At 43.1% G+C, this 20,299-nt stretch overlaps 1 protein-coding gene across 5 annotated transcripts in view; it reads left to right on the top strand.

Moving 5' to 3' along the window:
* The window catches only part of EXOC2 (exocyst complex component 2), a 155,960-nt gene that overhangs the window by 44,697 nt on the left and 90,964 nt on the right, over window positions 1-20,299 (top strand). For all 5 annotated transcript variants that reach the window (XM_029244250.1, XM_029244252.1, XM_029244251.1 and 2 more), the window contains 3 exons: window positions 3,434-3,547; window positions 4,990-5,114; window positions 14,641-14,721. In XM_029244250.1, the coding sequence (XP_029100083.1) occupies window positions 3,434-3,547; window positions 4,990-5,114; window positions 14,641-14,721 (320 nt within the window). The remainder of the gene's footprint in view (window positions 1-3,433; window positions 3,548-4,989; window positions 5,115-14,640; window positions 14,722-20,299) is intronic.

Raw genomic sequence — 20,299 nt, 5'->3', positions numbered from 1 at the left:
CATGAGTGAAAGTTTCTACCTCTCCCTATTCCCCCATCTCCAGGCAACCGCTTTCCTACTCTATTTCTACAGTTTGACTTTTTAAAAAATATTTCACATATTTTGCACATCTGATAAGGGGCTTATATTTGCACATCTGACAAGTGGTTAATATCCAAAATATATAAAGAAGCCTACAACTCAATAGCAAAAAAAAAAAAAAAAAGCCAATCTGATGAAAAAATGGGCAGAGGATCCGGACGTTCTTCCGAAGAAGACACACGAATGCCAACACGTACATGAAAAGGTGCTGAGCATCACTAACCATCAGGGAGATGCAAAGCAAAGCCACAGTGAAATCCCCTCACACCTGGCAGAATGGCTCTCTTGTTATTTGAATGGCTCACAACAAATAACAAGTGTTGGAAAAGGTGTGGAGGAAAGGGAACCCTCCTGCGCTGTTGGTGGGAACGTAAATTGGTGCAGCCACTGTGCAGAACAGCAGGGAAGGCCTCAAAAAGTTAAAAATAGAGCTACCGTATGACCCAGCAGTCCCACTTCTGGGTATTTATCCAAAGAAAATGAAAACAGGATCTCAAAGTTATCTGCACCCCGTGTTCACTTGCAGCATTATTTACAGTTGCCAAGATATGGGAACAACCTTTATTCACAATAGCCAAGATATGGAAACAACCTAAGCGTGCATCCACGGACAAGGGGTTAAAGGAGTTGTACGTGTGGGTGCCCAGGCTTGCATTGTTACTCAGGAACACGGGAACGTTACTCAGCCATGAGAAGGAGGACAGTCCTGTCATCTGCAACAACGTGGGTGGACCTTGATCTCAGTATGCCAGACAGGAAGACAAAGTTTTTTTCTTTTTTAAAACTAAACCCGTTGAGTAGTACTTGCTGTCAGACCTGTGGGAACTGCGTGGCCTTAGCCATCTCACTGTGGCATACAACTTCTGTATTTTTTAGTTTCGTGTCTGCGTTTGGTGCCTCTTTGCTTTATTTGCTGTCATTGTCTCAGAGCCTTTTTTGTCCTGTCATACTTAACTCCAGCTACTCTTCTCACGTTGTGCTTTGATGATGGGTAGGAACCACCCAACGAGAGTAAAGCTGCAGGGCCCGAGTGAGGGAGAGAAGCTCAGTTTGGCTCCCAGAGGCCCTTTCTGCTGCTCTTTTGTCAGTTGTGTCTTCAGTGTCTTGAGTGTGGACCTGACCCTTGTTAGGTGAGAGTTTCATGGAGTTGAATAATTTATAAAGACTGTTAATAGCAGGGATTTAGTTGGTATCAGATGATTCTGTGGTACTTTTGATTCTGTTAAGACTATTTAACTTCAGGACTACGTAGAGCGCCACGTTGACGAAAAAGCAGTAGGTGGGCCGCCATGCCCTTCTTCACACTAATGAGGCCCCACTGGTGCACCAGGCTGTCCTTTCCAGCTTAGACAGCTCCCTGGGCAGATACCTCCTGCCGGTGAAGGTAGAACTGTGGCTCGTGACCCTTGCCTTTCAGAGCGAGTGGAAGGCTCCTGGGTGCCTCCCTGGGGCTCAGCTAAGTCTCCGCTCAGCCATATATTCCCCCAGAGTTCCAACGTGGAGGCATGAAGTATAAATAAATAAAATGATAAAAACTTCCAAAGGTGACAGGGTTTTATTATAAAGTATCAAACCAGCATGAAGAATCTAAACCAAAATAAACTTCAAAAAATGCAGTTCTCCAACTCCCTCTCAAAGACTCTGGTGACAGTGACCAGCGTGCCTATGGAGCACACACTCAGAGGCACACCTGCTCACACACATCCCCCAAGAAGATTGAGGCTACAGTTATTCTTCACTGTTGAAGCCAGTGAGGAAAGATTAAGGTTGACTTGGTCTCCAAGTTACTAAGACTCAGGTGATGCCAGCTTGGTATCCACGGCTCCCTTAGTCTCATCTCACCTTGTCTGTTACTCCCATGTTAAACCTTTTCTTCCCCTAATTAAGGGAAAACTCCGTGGTGAGAGAGGTTAAGTGTAACAGGAGGGAACATGGGACCTCCTGGCCGAGGTGCCAGCCTCCGTGTCCAGATGCAGGGTTTCCAGGGGAGATCGTGGAGAGCTGTGTTTCGGACTTGTGTCCCTTGCCCTCTGGGGTAGAATGGGGACAAAGGAGCCAGTAGAGAAGAGGAGGGTGGGCGAGAGCTGCTGGAGGGTGTGACGGGCTTCCCGGCCACCCGGTCAGGGCCCCCGAGCCCAGGTGAGCACCTCCCTCTCCCTGGAGAGAGTGGGCTCCAGGCCTTTGCCAGTTGTGCCCAAGGGGACTGGTCACCTGCAAGGTGAAGGGCTCCAGCGGGCAGTGCTCGTGGGTGGAGGTGGGATGTTGTCCTTGGACAAGGCTGCCTGACTTCTTAAATGAGGCTGTGTCTGTGATAATGTGGCATTGGGACTCTCAGAGGAGTCATCAGACCTGCACACCTTTTCTTCCAGGCTGGGGATAATTTCTCCCACTGAATAAATTTTAGAGACAAAATAATTGTGTGTCCCATATGGGGGTGGGGAACAATTTTAGTCAGAGGGGAACGAGGTAAAAACGACCAGGATGTTTGCAGGAAACTGTGATCCCTTTGAAGTTGCTGGAGCTTCAGCTTCGAGGGTTAGGGTAGCAGAAATGAGTCCTGAGAGAGAAGCAGGTTTGGGAAGTGGAGGGACTTGACCACAGAGCTTGGACTTCATTCTGCAGGCAGAGCGTGGGCACTGTAAGGGCTGCTCGCTCACAAGCCCTCAGTGGGCCGGGCCCTGCCCAGTTCAGTTTGCTCTCAGACACAACTTGCTCACCTCCAGTGTGGAGCCTGACACCTCTGGTAGGTACTTAATTCGTGTTTGAATGAATAGATAAATGAACTGATCAGGAAGTTGACCTTAAAAATGTGGGCAAGAAAGTGAGCTACAGATAAGGAAGTGTCAGGTAGTGTAAGCTTTTCTTGAAATTGATCTAGACATGGGCATAGAAACATGGATACTATATAGATCTGATTTTATCAGTAGGGGTCATCAGGCATCAGTGTGTCTTAAAGCAACTTTCATATAGGTCTTTAACAAAAACCATTGTAACAAGTTGATTTACTGTTTTTAATTTCAGTGTACCCAAATTTTGATTTTTATCTACTGAGTAGGAAATGATTTCATGTTTGGATAGATTTCATGAAGCATCAACTCAGCCTCTTTAAATCTTATATTCTTTTTTTGATGTAATTTCTGTATTTTAACTAATTTCCTATCTTACATATACAGTCAAAGGTTATATGTTAAGTTAGCTGAGGTGTAGGAAGTATATTTTTTTACACATGCAAACGTAGGCTCCATGATGTATCATGTATCATTGTAATGGTTTGTATTCACGTTTATTACTGTTGGTTACATCTTTGTAGTAATAGCACTCAAAATATATCTTAAACCTTTTCCTCCCTCAGAGGTAAATTTCCCCAGAAGGACTTAGAAATGCTGTTCCCTGGAATGAGTGCTGATTTTACAAGTGAGAACTTTTCGGCTGCCTGGTACCTCATAGAGAACCACTCCAACACCAGGTTAGTGGGTGCTGGGCTGTGTTGTGTGGTTTCACGGGGTGCAGCTCATCAGACTTCAGGTAACGCGGGTTTCCCTCTGGCTTTGCTGCTTAGCAGCCCTTTGACCTCGGGTGAGCTTGTGAACATCTCAGAGTATCTGTTTCCTTACTTATAAAATGGGATCATTAATCAAGAGGACCCCTATTTCCTACTATCATGTTCTGTCTATATGTTTCGTTATTTATGCCACGCATTAAAACTTTGGAGTCTCAGCTGTGTCCTGTGTCTGAATGTGATCCCCCTCCCTACTCAAGTAACAGAATTCTCGAGTGCTGCTTTAAAACGAGGAACACACCTCCTTCCCTGACCAGAGAGCAAAGGAAGATGAGTTATTTATCATTTTGCAAAGACTTGGCTTAAAATTAGCCAAAAAATAAACAAGGGTCATATATCCAATTAAAGTCCTCCTTTGTATCTGCTACGTATAGTTTACCCACCCTCTGTACAAGAGCAGATCTGTAACTTTTTCGCAAGACTGGCTTAAAACAGTTATATTTAGTAAAAATGTTTTAATAAATCAGTGGCTTATTGTTTAAAATTTGTATTCTTGAAAAGCCAACTTGTTAAAATATACCTTAGGCGAAATCCTTCCCTCACCTATTGGGATGAAAACCATTATAGAAAACAGGAAAAGTTGGTATATACCTAGAGTAAATTTGGCCTGATAAATTTTTAGAGCAAATGCCTGTCACTTTCTTTGTGGAAGATGGTTCTGAGTTCACATTATAGATGTGCTTTTCTGTCACCATGTCAGGATTGATCTCTGTTCTCTGTGTAGGGCCATCTTGGCATTCAAGAATATAGTTAACATTTTATATAGCCAGATTTTCTTAGCTCAGGTGGAAATAAAACTTCTAAAATACAGAGAGCTGACTATTTTTTCTCTGCCTGAGATATAAAGATGAAATAGTGTGATCTGTTTAGTTATTTAAATTTTGAGTTGACCCCCAGGTTTTCTGTAATTTCACTGTTAATGGCGGGGCCTGGTCATGATGGGCTGAAGAGGACAGCGTGCGCAGCTTGTGTCCAGAGCATAGCAGTGGACGTCCAGGGGGTCCTTCTTAGTCCTGTCACCCAGCACTGCATGGTCCAGGTCTCCACATCTGGGAGACGCTCTTCAAAACTCCTTACCTGGCAAATCCTGTGTGTGATTTGGGTTCGATTATAAGAATGTCTCCATGTGTATTTACTTCCCAGGGTTCTGACATATGAGGGCTACAGATCTCCTTGTATAGCTGCTGTAACTTTGGTGTTCATAACATGTAAAGGTTTAGATCTAGGTAAGCATTTGAAAGCTTGGTTTCATCTGATTACATATTGTGTCAGGCTGTGTCTTTCCAGGGTAGGCTCAGTATTTCACACTTGATGCATCATCTTCTTGTGGTTTCTTCATTTCACTTCAGTTTTGAACAGCTCAAAATGGCCGTCACCCACCTGAAGAGACAGGCTAACAAGAAGAGCGAGGGCAGCCTGGCATGCGTGAAAGGGGGACTCAGTACTTTCTTTGAGGCACAGGACGCCCTCTCAGGTAAGGTGACCCCCAGCCATCTGCTGGGGCTTCCCCGCGGACACCAGGCCCTGCACGTACGGAGTGTTTGCAGGCTGTGATGCTGAGACTGTGTCCCTGGGAGCGGAGCTCTGCAGTGGCCACCAGTCAGTCTTTGCGGCCGGGCTGGAATCTCTTTGAAGGCTTGGTACCTTAAGTATTTGTCCCTGAGGCTTTGCTCACCCATCAGACACGTGTGAAGTAGGAGACCACTTTGCCTCCCCGCAGTGTCTGGTGTCCAGGGACAATAAGGAGTTAAATCCCAAGGGTAGAATTCTAGAATTTTAAAAATCCTTGTACAGCCATCAGTATCTTGCACATGGGACTAATTCTGTAGATGTGACCCATTGTGTGTTTGGTCTGGGAAGAACTGGTGATAACGTGTCCTTTCTTTGTAGCCATCGCCCCACCAGCCCCGCACGGTAGCTAACTCCCCCACCCACATACTCATCCTTACATGTGAAGGAAATGGTATTCAATAGAAATGGTGTGGCTTTAGACATTTCAAGGGAAGATGTTGGATAGGTTATTTTATTTTTTTTCTTTTTAACTACCTTTAATTAATAAAAATCAAATTGTTTATCTAGTAAAAAGTAAGATATATTAAAAAAAAAAGTTAGCCCAATTCTTTTTAAAAACAAAGACACCTGTAACTAAGTACCTGTATAGCTAAATACCTATAACCCAAACTGTAGACTAAGAGGCCACACCTTCTTCAATTCAGAAAGACTTAGTTTTTAAAATTAATTTGTATTGTTAAAGTTCGGACGTCCTATTATCTTTTTTAAAACCCTTCTCCTCCTGGGCCAGACACGCTTGGTTGCCTTTTGACCAGTTAAATGTGCATCTGGTACAGCTCTCTGCACGTAGAAGTTAGGTCTTTGAAGGAGTGAGCTGTGAATGCCTGGGAGGGAGCTGAGAAGTCAGGTAAACTTGGATAAAGTCTCTGTGCCCTGCGTTTTTTGATGGTGTGCTGTGCTGCTTTCTTTGTGCTTATTGATATTCTAAGTTGTCAGTGGTGCTATGTCAGCAGCAGAAACTTGAGCATAAATGAACGGAGTTTAGTGTTCTCGAGTTGAACGAAGTTATCGATATGCCTGGTAGCTGTGCACATGATAATTTGCCATATGTGATTAGCAATTCTCATAACTATTGTAATTACAATATTTCCTTAGCAAAAACATGCTTGACTTTTCTCTCCACCCTTTCTTTTTTTTTTGCCATACGCGGGCCTCTCACTGTTGTGGCCTCTCCCATTGCGGAGCACAGGCTCCGGACGCGCAGGCTCAGCGGCCATGGCTCACGGGCCCAGCCGCTCCGCGGCATGTGGGATCTTCCCGGACCGGGGCACAAACCCGAGTCCCCTGCATCGGCAGGCGGACTCTCAACCACTAGTGCCACCAGGGAAGCCCTCCACCCTTTTTTTTTAACATATGTATTTGTAAACACATGTATACTTGTATTCATTTATTTATGGTTTTACTTATGTAAATGGCTTCACTCCTGGCAGATTTCGAGAGATTTTATTTGGTGCATTAAATTTAGTCTCACTTATTAGACATTTGTCCTAGAAGTATACTGGTAATTTAAAATTAAAGTTTAGCAAAGATGATAATGCTGACCAACTACTAATAAGCGAGTGACTCTGTGGCATATAGAAAATGATTTTAATGGTAAATTAGAAAATTTTAAACATACATATATCTAGCTTTTCTATTTTTTGATGTAAATGTACGTTACAAAAAATATTAAACAGACAAATAATCAAGAATGACTTACAACCCTACTGTAGGGATAATCACAGTAACATTTTGACGTATTTCCTTTTGGTCTTTTTTCCCCTCAGCTTATATGAGTGCCTATTAAAAAATTGGAATTATATTGTGTATATAGTTGTGTGTGCTAGAAATCTTTTATACTTTAGGTGGCTCCTCTGAGTAATTATTTTACTATACTTTAGCATTTGATTTGTTTTATTAGTAGCTCTTTAAAAATTTTTTCAACTGTAGTCTTAATTGAAATTGAACTGTAGTTTTAAAAAAGGCTTTTTCGGTCAGGTTTTGGTGTTACTGTTATACAGAATCATGTGGATCTGTACGAGTATATGTTCGTACTGTGAAGGGGGTTATGTAGATTAGGAATTATTTGAAATTTGAGAGCATTGATACATTGAAAGAGCTAATAAACTGCTCAGGTAATTAGCTTTACTTTCTTATTATGAAAAATTTCAAGCATGCTAAGAGTAGAGAGAATAGTACCATCACTTCCGTATATACCTGTCACCTAGATTTAACGGGTCATATTTTTCCATACTTGCCTCATCACAGGTTTTGAGGTTGGTTGGTTTGTGTTTTGCTGATCTCAGGCAGCATGACCTCTCTCTCCTGTGCACTTCAGTGTGAGTCCCCTGATAAGGACGTTACGTACTCGACCACAGCCCCGTGACCACAGCTCAGAAAGTTCCAGTAATCCTTCAGTATCATTCAAGGCCCCAAATTCAAATTTCCCCAGTTACACTTACTTGGTTTGTCCAAACCAAGATCCACATAAGACCCAGACAGTTCATTTGTTTTTTTTTTTTCCAGTCTGTTAAGCCTCTTTTAAACTAGAACAGTCCTTTCACCTTTGCTACCCGTCTTCGTTTTTTTCATGCTATTGATTTGTTGAAGACATGAGGCTGTTTGTCCTGTAGGATATCCCATATTCTGGATTTGACTCATTACTTCCTCATGGTGCCATTAGCTTATTTTACTCTCCATTGTATTGCTGGGACTTATCTGATTGGATACCAGTTAGGATTCAGTTTTGACCCTTGTGGCTACATGTGGTAGTGTGTGCTTCCGATCTTATCCCATCAGGAGACGTTAGTGTCTGTTCCTCCTGGAGAGAGACCCTGGGGTGTATATATAGACACTGGCAGTGTGTATATAGATACACTTTTGAAATCTCTGCTTTTTGTGTTTTGTGGATTTTGGTTTGGCTTTCTCCTGAAGTTCTCTATTTCATTAAGATTTTCATGCCTTTTAGAATTGCATTATAATTGAAAAGTCATTAAAAATTCATTGTAATAGGCCCTTGTCGCCAGTTTCATTCACGCGTGTGTCCTACTTCTTTGTTTACGTTGATTCTTTAGTTATGCCTTTTCTGTGTTTTTAAAATTTGAAGTTTTCCTCTTTGATCTAGTAGTTTGTAGTGTATTTTTGTTTTTTAAAGTTAGTTTCTAGTCTAACTATAATTATGAAAAGAAAATGTGTTTCTTGATAGATACCAGTTTTCTGCAACTGCCTGTTCTCTTCAGGGCACACTGATTGGTGTATTATTATCAGTGCCTGATTAATTACTTATGTTATTTAGGTCTAGGTTATTTATAATAAACATGCCAGACAAATCTCCCTCTTTAATTTTGATTCTGTCAGTTTTTCTTTGTATGTAAAACATGTTTCCTTTGTAACTTTTGATGCTTGGATTCTCTTGATACTAATATTACACTGTAAGGTAATAATAATAGCTGCAAAATTGGGGCACTTCCCAGGACTACCGCAGGTTTGGTGATCAGCGGGAAGAACTCACAGTTGTGTACTCACAGTTGTGGTTTATTATAGCGAAGGGAGACAACTTAGCTCAGCCTGGGGAAGGGCACCTGGGGTGGGGCCAGGCGGTCCCACCCACAGGGAGCCCTGGTTGTCCTCTCAGGTGGAGTCATGTGGCACCGACCCTCCTGGTAGTGATGTGAGATGGTGGCGTGGAGTGTTGCACCCAAGCCTGGGTCTGGAGTTTTTATCGGGACTCTGTCACATAGACACGAGCTGACTCCCAACAGCTGACCTCCATCTCCAGTCCCTCTGCAGATCGAGCCAATGCCAAGTGACCAAAGCCCTTACCATAAACCACGTTGTCAGACTGTGCGGTGCAGCCCCATCACAGAAGATGCTTGAAGAGCTTAGAGGTGACCTTCCAGCAGCCGAGGGCAAAGGCCAACCCCCTCTTCGGGCAAGATTAAATTCTTTACTGTACAGGATTAACATTCCATACCCTTCTTTTTGTATGCATTTGCTTGATGATATTATGCATTAAGTTCCTTTTAACCTTGAGAAATTTTGATTTTGTTTCTCTCTTATAAGCAAGAAATGGTAGGATTTATATTCTTTTATGCCGTTCTGAGAGGTTCTGCCTTTTCATAGAAGAATTTAAGCCATGTACATTTATCATAAGTGAAACTTCTGTCCTTTTGTTCTGTAATTTTTTTTTTCATTTTTACCTCTGCTATATGGACCATATTGTTCGCAGATTTGGAAGAAATGGTCTTACATTTTGTTACAGGTTGTCTCTGACTCCTGATGTGCATGACAACAGTTTGGCACATCTGCATTCCTCATGTGCTTTCCTTTTTTCTGGTCTTAATTTAATCTGAAGTCATAGACCCAGCTGCTTTTTTTTTACCTTTTCTATTTTATGATTCTGTTTCTAGATTTATTCTTGTCTTTTGCATTTAATTTCATATTTACCACAGTCACTTAAAATTTGCCATTTATACACATACATTTCATTGGCTTTACTGTTTGTTGCCAGTTGTGTATGTGTCATCTTTCCTCTTCGGATTTTTTGTTTTGTAACTCTTGTGCGTTATCTGTTGAATTCCTGCATGCAGAAGTGTCTCTTGTTTTCATACAAGAGAATGACTCTTAAAACATTGATTCAGGGTCTTTTAGTGTCACAGAGAGGAAATCCTGAGCCAGAGTAATTCTTTATTACTTGTAGGTGACTTGTTTATTTTTCTCTCTGCCTAAATGCTTAAGATATATTTGTTTAGCCTTAAATTATTTAAAAAAAAAAAAAACCAAAACAAAAAAAACACCTTTTCAGGGTATATTGGAATGTAGGTCTTGTTTTTATTCATTTTTACCCAACACTTGATGAGCTTTTAGAGCCTGTAGACTCACACCTGCAGGCTTTGACACTTTTCTTTCACTCGGTCAGCTGTCACTCCCTGGGGTGTCTCTGAGAGGCTTCTTCCTCTGCTGCTTCCCTGCACGGTGCCCAGGGGAGGAGCCCTCTGCTAATTTCCCTCCCTCTCCTGCGTGCTGGGTGCTGGGAAATGGTGTTCTTAAACAGTCCTTTCCTTAAAGGGGTGCTGGAGGTGAGAACAGTAGGGGAGACTCTGCAGTCTTGAAGACTTGGGAAAAAGTCTGCAGGTGTGTCATGTCTGGGCCACCCTGTGTTACAGAGTTAGCTGGATAAATACCTTTCTCTGCCCTTTTGATATCAGCTGTGTTCTTCTCTTGACTGAGTGGACTTTTTTCATACACAGTCCAAGGATTTTTTTCAGTCCATCCCAGTCAGGTGTACAGTTTGCAGCAATTACCTTCTTGTATGGCTTTTATTTATCTTTAAGGTTTTATGCTGTTTTCTTTATTCCTTTGTGTACCATGAGTATTTTAATTAGAATTTGGCAAGAAGTGTGTCTGGCATAACTAATCTGCCAATGTTAACCTCGGTGTGTTCATTATTATAGTTTTTTCTTTACCATATCCTGCAAAAATATTCCCAGCACCGTACTTCCCTTTCCCGTGGCTGTCGCCCTGCTGTTCCCTTCCAGGCCTCAAAGCCTTGAAGCCCAGGTTCTCCCCCGTTGCGGTGGTGCCTGTGGGGCCTCCTTACAGGAAAGGCCAGCTGTTCCTCAGTCCCTCTGACCCTGACCTGGCCAATCATTTGTTTTAGTGGCAGGTCCAGCCCCATCAACTGCTCCTTGTGAGAACAGCTGTGGGCCTGGCCTTCTTTACCGTATATGCTAGGTGAGGGGTCGCCGAGGGAGGAGGCCCAGGCAGAGTGGCAGTGCGTACTGCTCAGAACACGCGTGGCCCTCCCCTCCGTCCGTGCGTTGCTGCTGCTCCAGGAGCGGGTGCCACTCTGTTGAGGGGTGCAGATAACCTTGGCATGCGCTTATCCAGGACCCACTTTTCTAAGTGGGCTCCTTTGTACCTGCTAGTCTTCGAAGGAGTAGTGGGAATTATGTTGTTATTGTTTTCAGTATAACTGAGGAAGGAAAGAATTCATAGAGTACCCAACCAATTTAGATGTAATTTATGTATGATTTAGCCACTCTGATAAAAATTTGGTAGAGTAAGAAGTAGAGAACTAAATGTTTGAAAAGTTCTATATAAATCTGAGTTATTAATCTCCCCCTAACCCTGCCTAGTGTCCTATCTTAGTATTATCCTCAGAGGTCGGCAACTCGACCAAGTTGGGCCACACCTGTCTTTGTACACGTCAGGAGATGAACATGCCTGTTTTTCAAGAGTTGTTTAAGAAAACAAGGGAGAAGAATGTGTGCTAGAGGCTCCCTGTGGCCCCCAAAGCCCTCAATATTTACAGTGTGTTTCTTACAAAAGTAGTTTGCCAGTCTCTGGTGTAGCCTGAAATGCCTGCAGCACCCAGGCCGGTCGCAGCATTCAGTGGTTAGAGCCTGCAGCTAGCTTGTGGATGGCCGTGTGCCTGACACTCCTGAGGGACTCCACCTGCACTCATGCCTTTCCTTAGTGCTCACCTAATAATGGCGTTATATAAATGCTTACATAAATATTATGAATTCTTAAATTGAAATTAGAAAATTCGATGTCCACATTCTTCTGTCAGAGTTCAATAAAACAAATCATTTCTTTGAATCAGTAGGCAGTCTTTCTGTAACTGATTTTTCTTTGAGTAGAACTTGCACATACATACTTTTTTGTTTCCCAAATATAGATTTATGGTGTTCAACTGCTTCACATATTTAACTTTTAATACATGAGGAACTGTAACAAGCCTGTGACTGTGGACTGAGTTTTTTTTTTTTTTCTTGAGGTTTTCCTGCTTATCAAGGTCACAATTTTTTGAAATTAATTACTTTATTTTTGGCTGTGTTGGGCCTTTGTCGCGGAGTGCGGGCTTTCTCGTTGTGGTGAGCGGGAGCTACTCTTCTTTGCGGTGCACGGGCATTTCATCGCGGTGGCGTCTCTTGTTGCGGAGCACAGGCTCTAGGCACGCGGGCTTCAGTAGTTGTGGCGTGAGGGCTCAGTAGTTGTGGCTCGCGGGCTCTAGAACGCAGGCTCAGTAGTTGTGGCTCAAGGGCTTAGTTGCTCCGCGGCATGTGGGATCTTCCCGGACCAGGGCTTGAACCCGTGTCCCCTGCATTGGCAGGTGGATTCTTAAGCACTGCGCCACCAGGGAAGCCCCCAAGTTGCTTATTGAGTTATACTATTTAAAAATGTTTTCAGAGAAAATAAAAGGTCAAGTGACCCAGACCTTGGGTTATTTGCATTCGTTTTCTGGAAAATAGGATTGCCTTTATCAGATCCTAGTGTCTCTGGGTCCTCATGCTGGCTGACAGCCTGACGGGTCTGCTGTGTGGAGATGGGCCCAGGAAGCCGCTTTGTGGCAGAACAGGGCTGTGAGCCATGCAGCAGCCTGGACCTGTGGAGTGGCAAGGGGCCTGTCAGTAGCAGAGAATGTGGCTGGGGACTCATTTAGTGCAGACTCTGACTTAGAAGCAGCATTCGAGCAGAAGCTCTCAGGTGTAACCTCTTAACTGCCACCGATGGACCGGGAGCGGTGATCACCTAATAACATGCCACGTGGCCACTGGCTCCCTTCCAGCCAGGACTGTCAGAAACACAGCAGCCTTTGCTCAGGAGCAGTGCGAACAGATGTGCTTGTTTGGAACATAGGCGTCCTTCTAGTTTCGCTTTTTAATATTTGGGCTTTTTTATCTCTGTTCCTTAAAGATAGGAAAGTTCTTTTCCATTTAACTTAATCAGTTCAAGGTATGTGGAAATGTTTTATGTCATCACATAATCCAAATTTAAAATATTAGGTGAATAACTTTCTTTTCATTCCTGAATCAACCAAGACAATTAAAAATACAGTAGTTGGTTTTTCCCCCAAATATATACATTTTTCTTCCTATGAATGTGTTTTTTTCAACAGAGAAGCAATATATTTTTAGAGTTCATGCAAAATTTGAGGTTGTTTTACAAAAAAGTATAAAAAAGGACAAGATTAAGAGTAGAAACTAATTAAAAGAAGTCGTCGATGTTCAAAGCTCATTTGACCCAGAATTCCCTAACCAGTGAGTCAAGGGAAACCAACTAAATTGTAATTGATTAAAGAAACACACATCAGTTTTGCTTAGACAGACTTTTTTTCCCTGTAAATCTGCCACTCCTGACTGGTGGGTCGAGGCAGAACCTGTCAGTTCCTTCTAAGGAGGAGTTTGAATGTTAGAGAAGAGCTCATGTCCTGGAGTGCTGCTGCCCTGGAGTCCTGCCGGGATGCTGGGGCGTGAGCTGTCCTGCAGCGGAGTGTGTGCTGGAGCATGTCCGGGGAAGGCATAGAATCCTGGCTGTCTCAGCAGCTGGTATTTTGGAAAGAAGTCTTGTATTTGCAACTGAATGCAGTTCCCCACTGACATGGTAGTTCTGTTGTTCCCAGTTTACAGATGTGGAAACAAAGGCTGAGGGGGTTTGGGTCACCTGTCCATGCAGTGTGGGCAGGATGTGGTGAAGCTTCTTGTCCTGGGATCACACCGCTTGAGCTCAAATTTGGGGTTTGGCTTTGTGACCTTGGTCAGCTTATTTAATTTTACTGAGCTGTGGTTTTCCCATCTATGAAACAGAAATAACATTAGAAGCTCATCATTGGCTTCTTACCAGATATGCATCGTGCGTTAGAAACTTATCATGGTGCTCTGCTTATGGTCATGTCTCGATAATATTTGCCTTGCTATTTTTATTACTTTTACTGTGTCACAGTTTTGCATTTGCAATTGTATTTGGAGATTTGTTTTGAAATTTTTCTTAATGAGTCACCTGAGCAAGCCTGATCTGCTGTTTAAAGCCTCCTCTCTTCAGTAGGTAAAAGTTTTTAAATATAAATTAACGCTTTCCTAATACTCTTTATCAGAGCCATTCAGATGTGCGTCGGTGTGAGCAAACAACTCCAGTGTAATTCGTACATCCACAAATTGACGTATTGGTAGATGTTACTAGATATTTCTTGAGAACCTCCAGGGAAATAATTACAGACTAAATAGAATATGTATAATATGTATTTTGCCATGTTAAATCCCAAGGCTGAAATTAAATATTTTGAGGTTGATAGATATCAAATAGTAGTATTTCTATTTTGTAGTTGGTGAAACTGAGAAATAGAATGACTTTCTTATGGCCAGATATCAAAGGTTATTTAAGCCTCACTTTTCGTTTTTAATTCAACCGTCTTTACCACTCAGCCTTGGTGATCAGATGACTAAGTACGTGTATTATGTACTATTTTAATAGCATTAAACTACCATGACTTAATACTGGTGTCTGCTGGTTACTTTGCAGAGTTTGTGCAGAGTTTTTGTGTGTTTGTGCTTCTTTCTAGCACTGAAAATATGACCATTTTTTATGCTGTTTAAAAATGTCATTTTGACGTAATGTTTTCCCACCCATTAAAATAGCCTATATTTTAACTAGATCCTTTTTTCTAGCCATCCATCAGAAACTAGAAGCGGATGGAACGGAAAAAGTTGAAGGATCCATGACGCAGAAACTGGAGAATGTTCTGAACAGTAAGTTTTGTCCTACTACCCAAAACTATTTATGGACTTCATAACAAGCTTTGATACAGCTCTTGGACCTGGTTTCACAGAACAAGGCAGTAAGTTGTATTTTAGTATTTATTTCTAAATAGTAGTGATTTAATGAACATAAAGGGAAATAAAAACATTGAAAATGAATGTTCTCTTTCTGTTTGCATTTATTTATGAGAACTCATCATTTGAAAGCAAGCCAGTGTACTTCTTAAAAAGTAAAATTTGTTACCATAAAGGAGGCCAGGATATAAATAGCATCATCAAAGATAGAAAAATGCTGCAGCAATAACCAAGACTGTCATTGACCAAAACCTGAAAAAGCATCTTCAAGTACGTGCCATCGTCAATGCAAATAACATCAGCTACTAGAGTGACAGATACCGAGCTGCTGTCTATTTATTTGTGCCTTACCTTTTTCCAAAACAACTTTAAGGCAGCTGCATACTTGAGTGTTTCCAACTCTGAGACATTTTGCAGGAATTGTAGGCCAAGAGAAACGGATACATGCAATTTGAGGCCCTGTCCACCTCCCCTTCTTTTTTCTGACATCTGTACTTCCAGCTACTTATCCTACTGATTTAGAAGAAACTCATCAGATAAATCAATCCCTATGATAATATTAGTGGCTTAAACGTAAATTATTCTCTTCCACGTATGTAGTAAAAACATTTGACAAGAGCAGTAACGCCCAGGGGACTCTCCTAGTCTTCAAGTATAAGCATATATAGCATATGATTTCTCCAGGAAGTAGAGTAGGCTCGAGAATAACGGAAACATTTAAGAACCCCGGCATCGGCTCTTTAGTGATTCTATAAGCGCAGGACTGTGGTAGCAAGTCAGTTTTGCACGTCTAGCTTAATTTAGTTCCATCAGCAAAAGTTTCTGAGCTTTTTTGTAAATATCTATTTGTCATTGACCAAAACCTGAAAAAGGTTTTGGTCAACGACAAATATCTAAACCTGGGGATAGCTCGAATAATAAAAGTGTTTCCTAGAAAGAAGCTTTAATTTGATACAGGCTTTCCTTGGTAGTAGAATTTGAGCACTTGGATTTCATCCCAAAATTTATGAGTTTAACAGCACTTTAAACGTTTTGGTCTCTGGTTGTTGGTATTGTTATCATCATCATCACCATTTTGCCTTGAGATTTTACCTCGTTCCTCTTCTCATCTGAGAACCAAGTCACCAGCTTTGTTCAAATGGCTATATTCTGAATTCAGCCCAAGTAAGCATTTACTAAAGCTATTTCTGTATTAACATAGACATTTTAAGGTCTTGGATGGATATTTTCTGTTTAGGGATGTTATTTTCCCTGGAGAAGTTGCCATCAAACCATGATATCTGTTTAAAAAAAAGATTATGTCAGTAACTTTTAAAAGGTGGCTTGTGAGAACAATCTGGCTTAGTAAGTATCTCATTGTATCAGTAGAAGAAAATGGATATTTGCTCAGGTTTGGAAAAAATCACGATCTGTTTCATGGGTGAGCCCTGGCGTAGTATGTTAATGTAATTTTTTTCTTTTCAGTAGTTTAGGTAATTCTCCTTTGGGACTTGTGGTATAAAATTTGTAAGGGAAATGATTTTACTTCTGTTCCTTTATAAGCACAAACTTTTTCTAGAAATGTGTCCTTTTACCTTTCTACTGAAATTTGCTCTTTTTTGGGTAAAGTTGGCTTAATGTGAATGTCACTTCTTTGAGACTCAGGACTTTCTGGGATAAAAATTTCCTGTAGATTATATTCCTTTGTAACAATCCATTTTTCCTAGAAACATTTTTATGTCAACTGGGTATTGATGTTTGCTATCTTAGGGCAAGTCGTGTTAGTTTAGGTCAGCTTGGCGAACATTTGTAAGACTGGTTGTGTCAAGTGCCGTGCTGGGTCCAGCGTCGAGTATGGAGCTGTGAGGGATGTGGCTGCCGCCCAACAAGCAGGTCCCCTGCCCTGACGGCGTGCCCAGGTTACCGATTCACCGATCTTCAGGAGCTGTACCGCTGGGGAACTGAAACAGAAATTTTGCAGGAGTGCAAATGTAGTCCGGTTTGCTTAAATTATATATTTTTTCTTTTTTTTGAATTTCTATTTCTCCATTTATTTATTAGCATCTTTATTGGAGTATAATTGCTTTACAGTGGTGTGTTAGTTTCTGCTGTATAACAAAGTGAATCAGCTATACGTACACATATATCCCCATATCTCCTCCCTCTTGCATCTCCCTCCCACCCTCCCTATCCCACCCCTCTAGGTGGTCACAGAGCACTGAGCTGATCTCCCTGTGCTATGCGGCTGCTTCCCACTAGCATTTGGTCGTGTATATATGTCCATGCCACTCTCTCACTTCGTCCCAGCTTCCCCTTCCCCCTCCCCGTGTCCTCAAGTCCATTCTCTACATCTGCTTAGATTATATTAATGCTTTAATCTTGTGTATAATTACATACTAACTTATGTGCATTTTCCCTGAGTTATTTTAAATGAAAGTTTTTTAAATTTGGGCACCTTTTCCACTTTGTTTCTAAAGGGTGATGTTGACTAAGAAATTCAGTCCCTTTTGTTCAGAATTTATCAACGTTGAAGCCTTTCATTGAAATTCTTTTTTGTTTTCACTGATACATGTTTTTCATATTTGCCTTGGTATTTAATAATTCCTTCTTGATTTCAAGCCAGTGATGAAGTGATGACTGTTAATTTCTGTCAAATCCACATATCTCACTCTGTGTTGTTACCTGTTCCAAGAGCATAGAACAGCGCCGTCCAACAGAACTTCTGCCATGATGGAAATGTAGCTCTTGAGCACTTAAAATGGAACTAGTATTGCTGAGGAATTTAATTTTTATTCAATCTTAATAATTTGGCTTTAAGTCGAAGTAGCCCCGTGTGGCTGGCGCGGCTGGGCTAGGCAGGCAGGTGCGGGGAGGGACCCTGTGGTCTAGGTGTGTGTCGCCAGAGCTGGGACAGCTAGACCTCTGTGCCCCTCACTGGTGTCAGGGCTTGCTCCCACAGTCCACAGATGCTCAGCCCCCGCGGTAACCCCGGGAGGCTTATGCTGTAACCCGCATTTTTATTGACGAAAAACTGAGGCTCAGAAGGATTGAACGCGTTACCTAAAGTCACATCAGCAGTAAGTGGCAGAGCTGGGATCTGTGTCTGTGCATCTGGCTTTGAGCCTGCGCTTTAAACTACAGACTGCCTTGCTGGTTTGGGATGCGTGGGTTTCAGTGACCAGTGTTCTTGCCACGTTGCATCAAGCACACACCTGGTTGCTAGCTCTGCGGTCCACTGAACGTTCAGCAGTAACATGCCCAGCTGCTCTTCCTGCAGAGTCGGGGGACCCACTGCAGACGCTTTGCCAGGCCCTGCTCAGACAGCAGAGTGTGCCCGTGGGCAGCCTCCTTGTCTCCCAGAGAGAAGCTTGCAGACATTTCACAGACATGGAGACTCAGAAGGGGAAGTTGGCCCACAGAGATGAAAGTGCATCAGAAAAGGGAAAGTGATGACAGTGTGAGTGGAATTCAAATCCAGCGCGACTTGGGTTGTAGAAGTGGCTGTGGTGGGGTGTGGATACTGGGAGGCCCGAGGAGCTCAGTGAGGGTGGACTTCCCCACCGAAGCCAGGAAGGTGTGACGAGGAGGTAAGGCTGTCCCAGAGGGAGTGAGGCCGACGGAGCGCTCAGAGCTGACCCGTGAAGCTGGAATTACAGCAGGCAGACGTGGAAACGAGCGTCATTGTTTGTCAGAGCGCAGAAAAGATGCTTGATACGTGCTGTAAACTTTATGACAAGAAGAGGCGGGCTATCTTGATGATATATTTTACAAAGAAATTAAACACTTGAATTTTCAGTTCCTAATGTTTTTTATTATAGTGTGCTAAATAAAAATTAGCTTTACTGTTCTTTCATTTTCTTATTGATCTATAACCAACAGTAAGCAAGTTTTTAATGTTTCAGCAAAAATTTTCTAAGTCACAGAACAAGCGTCGTTTTCACGTTGATTATTAGGATTGCTTGCTCTGCTCGGTTCAGCTGCCCGATCACTGACGTGGTCCTGCACATGGGCCCTGTGCTGTCCCTCCCTCAGGGGACAGAGTCCTGGGCACTGGTTCTGAGGCTGGTTTCTGGCACTTGCCCTGTAAGCGTTTATTGAGCGCTCTTATTCCTCTTCAGGGACAGGAGGATGAAACTTGTGCTTTGCTTCCGAGAGTTTATAATCCAGTGAAAAAGTAGGACCAGATAGGCAGGGGATTAAATTGTGGTGTGACAGTGCTCTGCTGGTAGGGGTCCCGGAGCCCCGATGGAGAGAGGACGGGGGAGGGCTGCGAGCCTCAGGAGAGGAGGGGGACAGGCCAGGCAGGCTGACATTGGCCGGTGGGCACTAAGTGGGCCCAGGTGCATCCCGGGCGGGGCAGGCCACATGAGGAAGAAGGCGCTGACCTCAGGGGAGATGGCTGTGGGCCATGAAGCAGGACCGAGTACCCTGGGGTGCAGACGTGAGGGCTGAGGCTGCCGGGTCGAGGGGTCTGCTCATGACAAGCTCTCTGTGCGGCGTTGTGGAGTTTGTCTTTATCTTGAGACTACTGGTGAGCCGTGGGAGGATTTTACATAAGGAATTCACATGGTGAACTTTTAAAAAAACATTCTGTCATCTGTCCAGAGAATGCACTGGAGGGAGCTGGATAGAGACCAGAAGAGAAACCGGTAGAAGTGTGCACTGGTGACGTGACAGCGGTTTGTAGGACCCCAGCGTCAGGCCTGGCTGGGAACAAGCACTAGGTGACTCAGGTAGTGACCTTGTTCATGTAATGTCGCCCTGTAATGTCAGATAGCTGCCTGTCTGGCCGTTTTCTGGAGTCTGTTAAGAGAAACGAGACACACAGCAGGTTGTTCAGTCTCTTTGTGTCCTGGTTTTGCTATGAATTTAAGTATACGTTGAAAAGTTACCTTAAATTTCATTCAGCTTTATTGCTTTATTGTGTCGTGGGTGTGTAGGGGGAAGCCTCCTCCCACCCCCCCCCCCCCAGCTCCCATCAAGCAGAGACGCAGGTTATACATCACCCGTACTGTCCTCTGTGCTGGGTGCCAGTGCCATGAAAAGGGGCCAGAGAGAGCTTCGTGTTTACTTTAATAAACATGCTTGAAATGACCAGGCGCCATCAGAAGTACATGACTAGCTTTTGTGGATGACGGGTTCCTGGCACAGTTACAGTGTTTTTCCATCTTTGAGGGCAGGTATGAGTTTGATTGGTCAGTGGGCAGCACTGCAGTGACTTGTCTTCCCATCTTATTCTCCAGCTCTGCTGAGATAATAGTTGACACAGGACATTGTGCAAGTTTAAGGTGCGCGGTGTGATGGTTAGATACCTGTCTGTGATGCCACGTGTTCACCTCACCCCCCCCCCCGCCAGCGCTGTCACCACACGTAATTCCATTTGTTTGTGATGAGAATGTTTGAGATTTCCTCTTGAAGCCACTTTCAGGCTACAGTACAGCATTGTTAGCTCTGTTTCCGATGCTGTGCATCACATCCTCAGAGCGCATCCATCTCCCCGAGGCCCCAGCCCGGC

The sequence above is a fragment of the Monodon monoceros genome, unplaced genomic scaffold (genome assembly GCF_005190385.1).
Source record: "Monodon monoceros isolate NGI ecotype Baffin Bay Population unplaced genomic scaffold, NGI_Narwhal_1 Super_Scaffold_3, whole genome shotgun sequence".
Classification (NCBI taxonomy): Eukaryota; Metazoa; Chordata; class Mammalia; order Artiodactyla; family Monodontidae; genus Monodon; species Monodon monoceros.
This window is presented reverse-complemented; position numbering and strand designations above follow the sequence as displayed.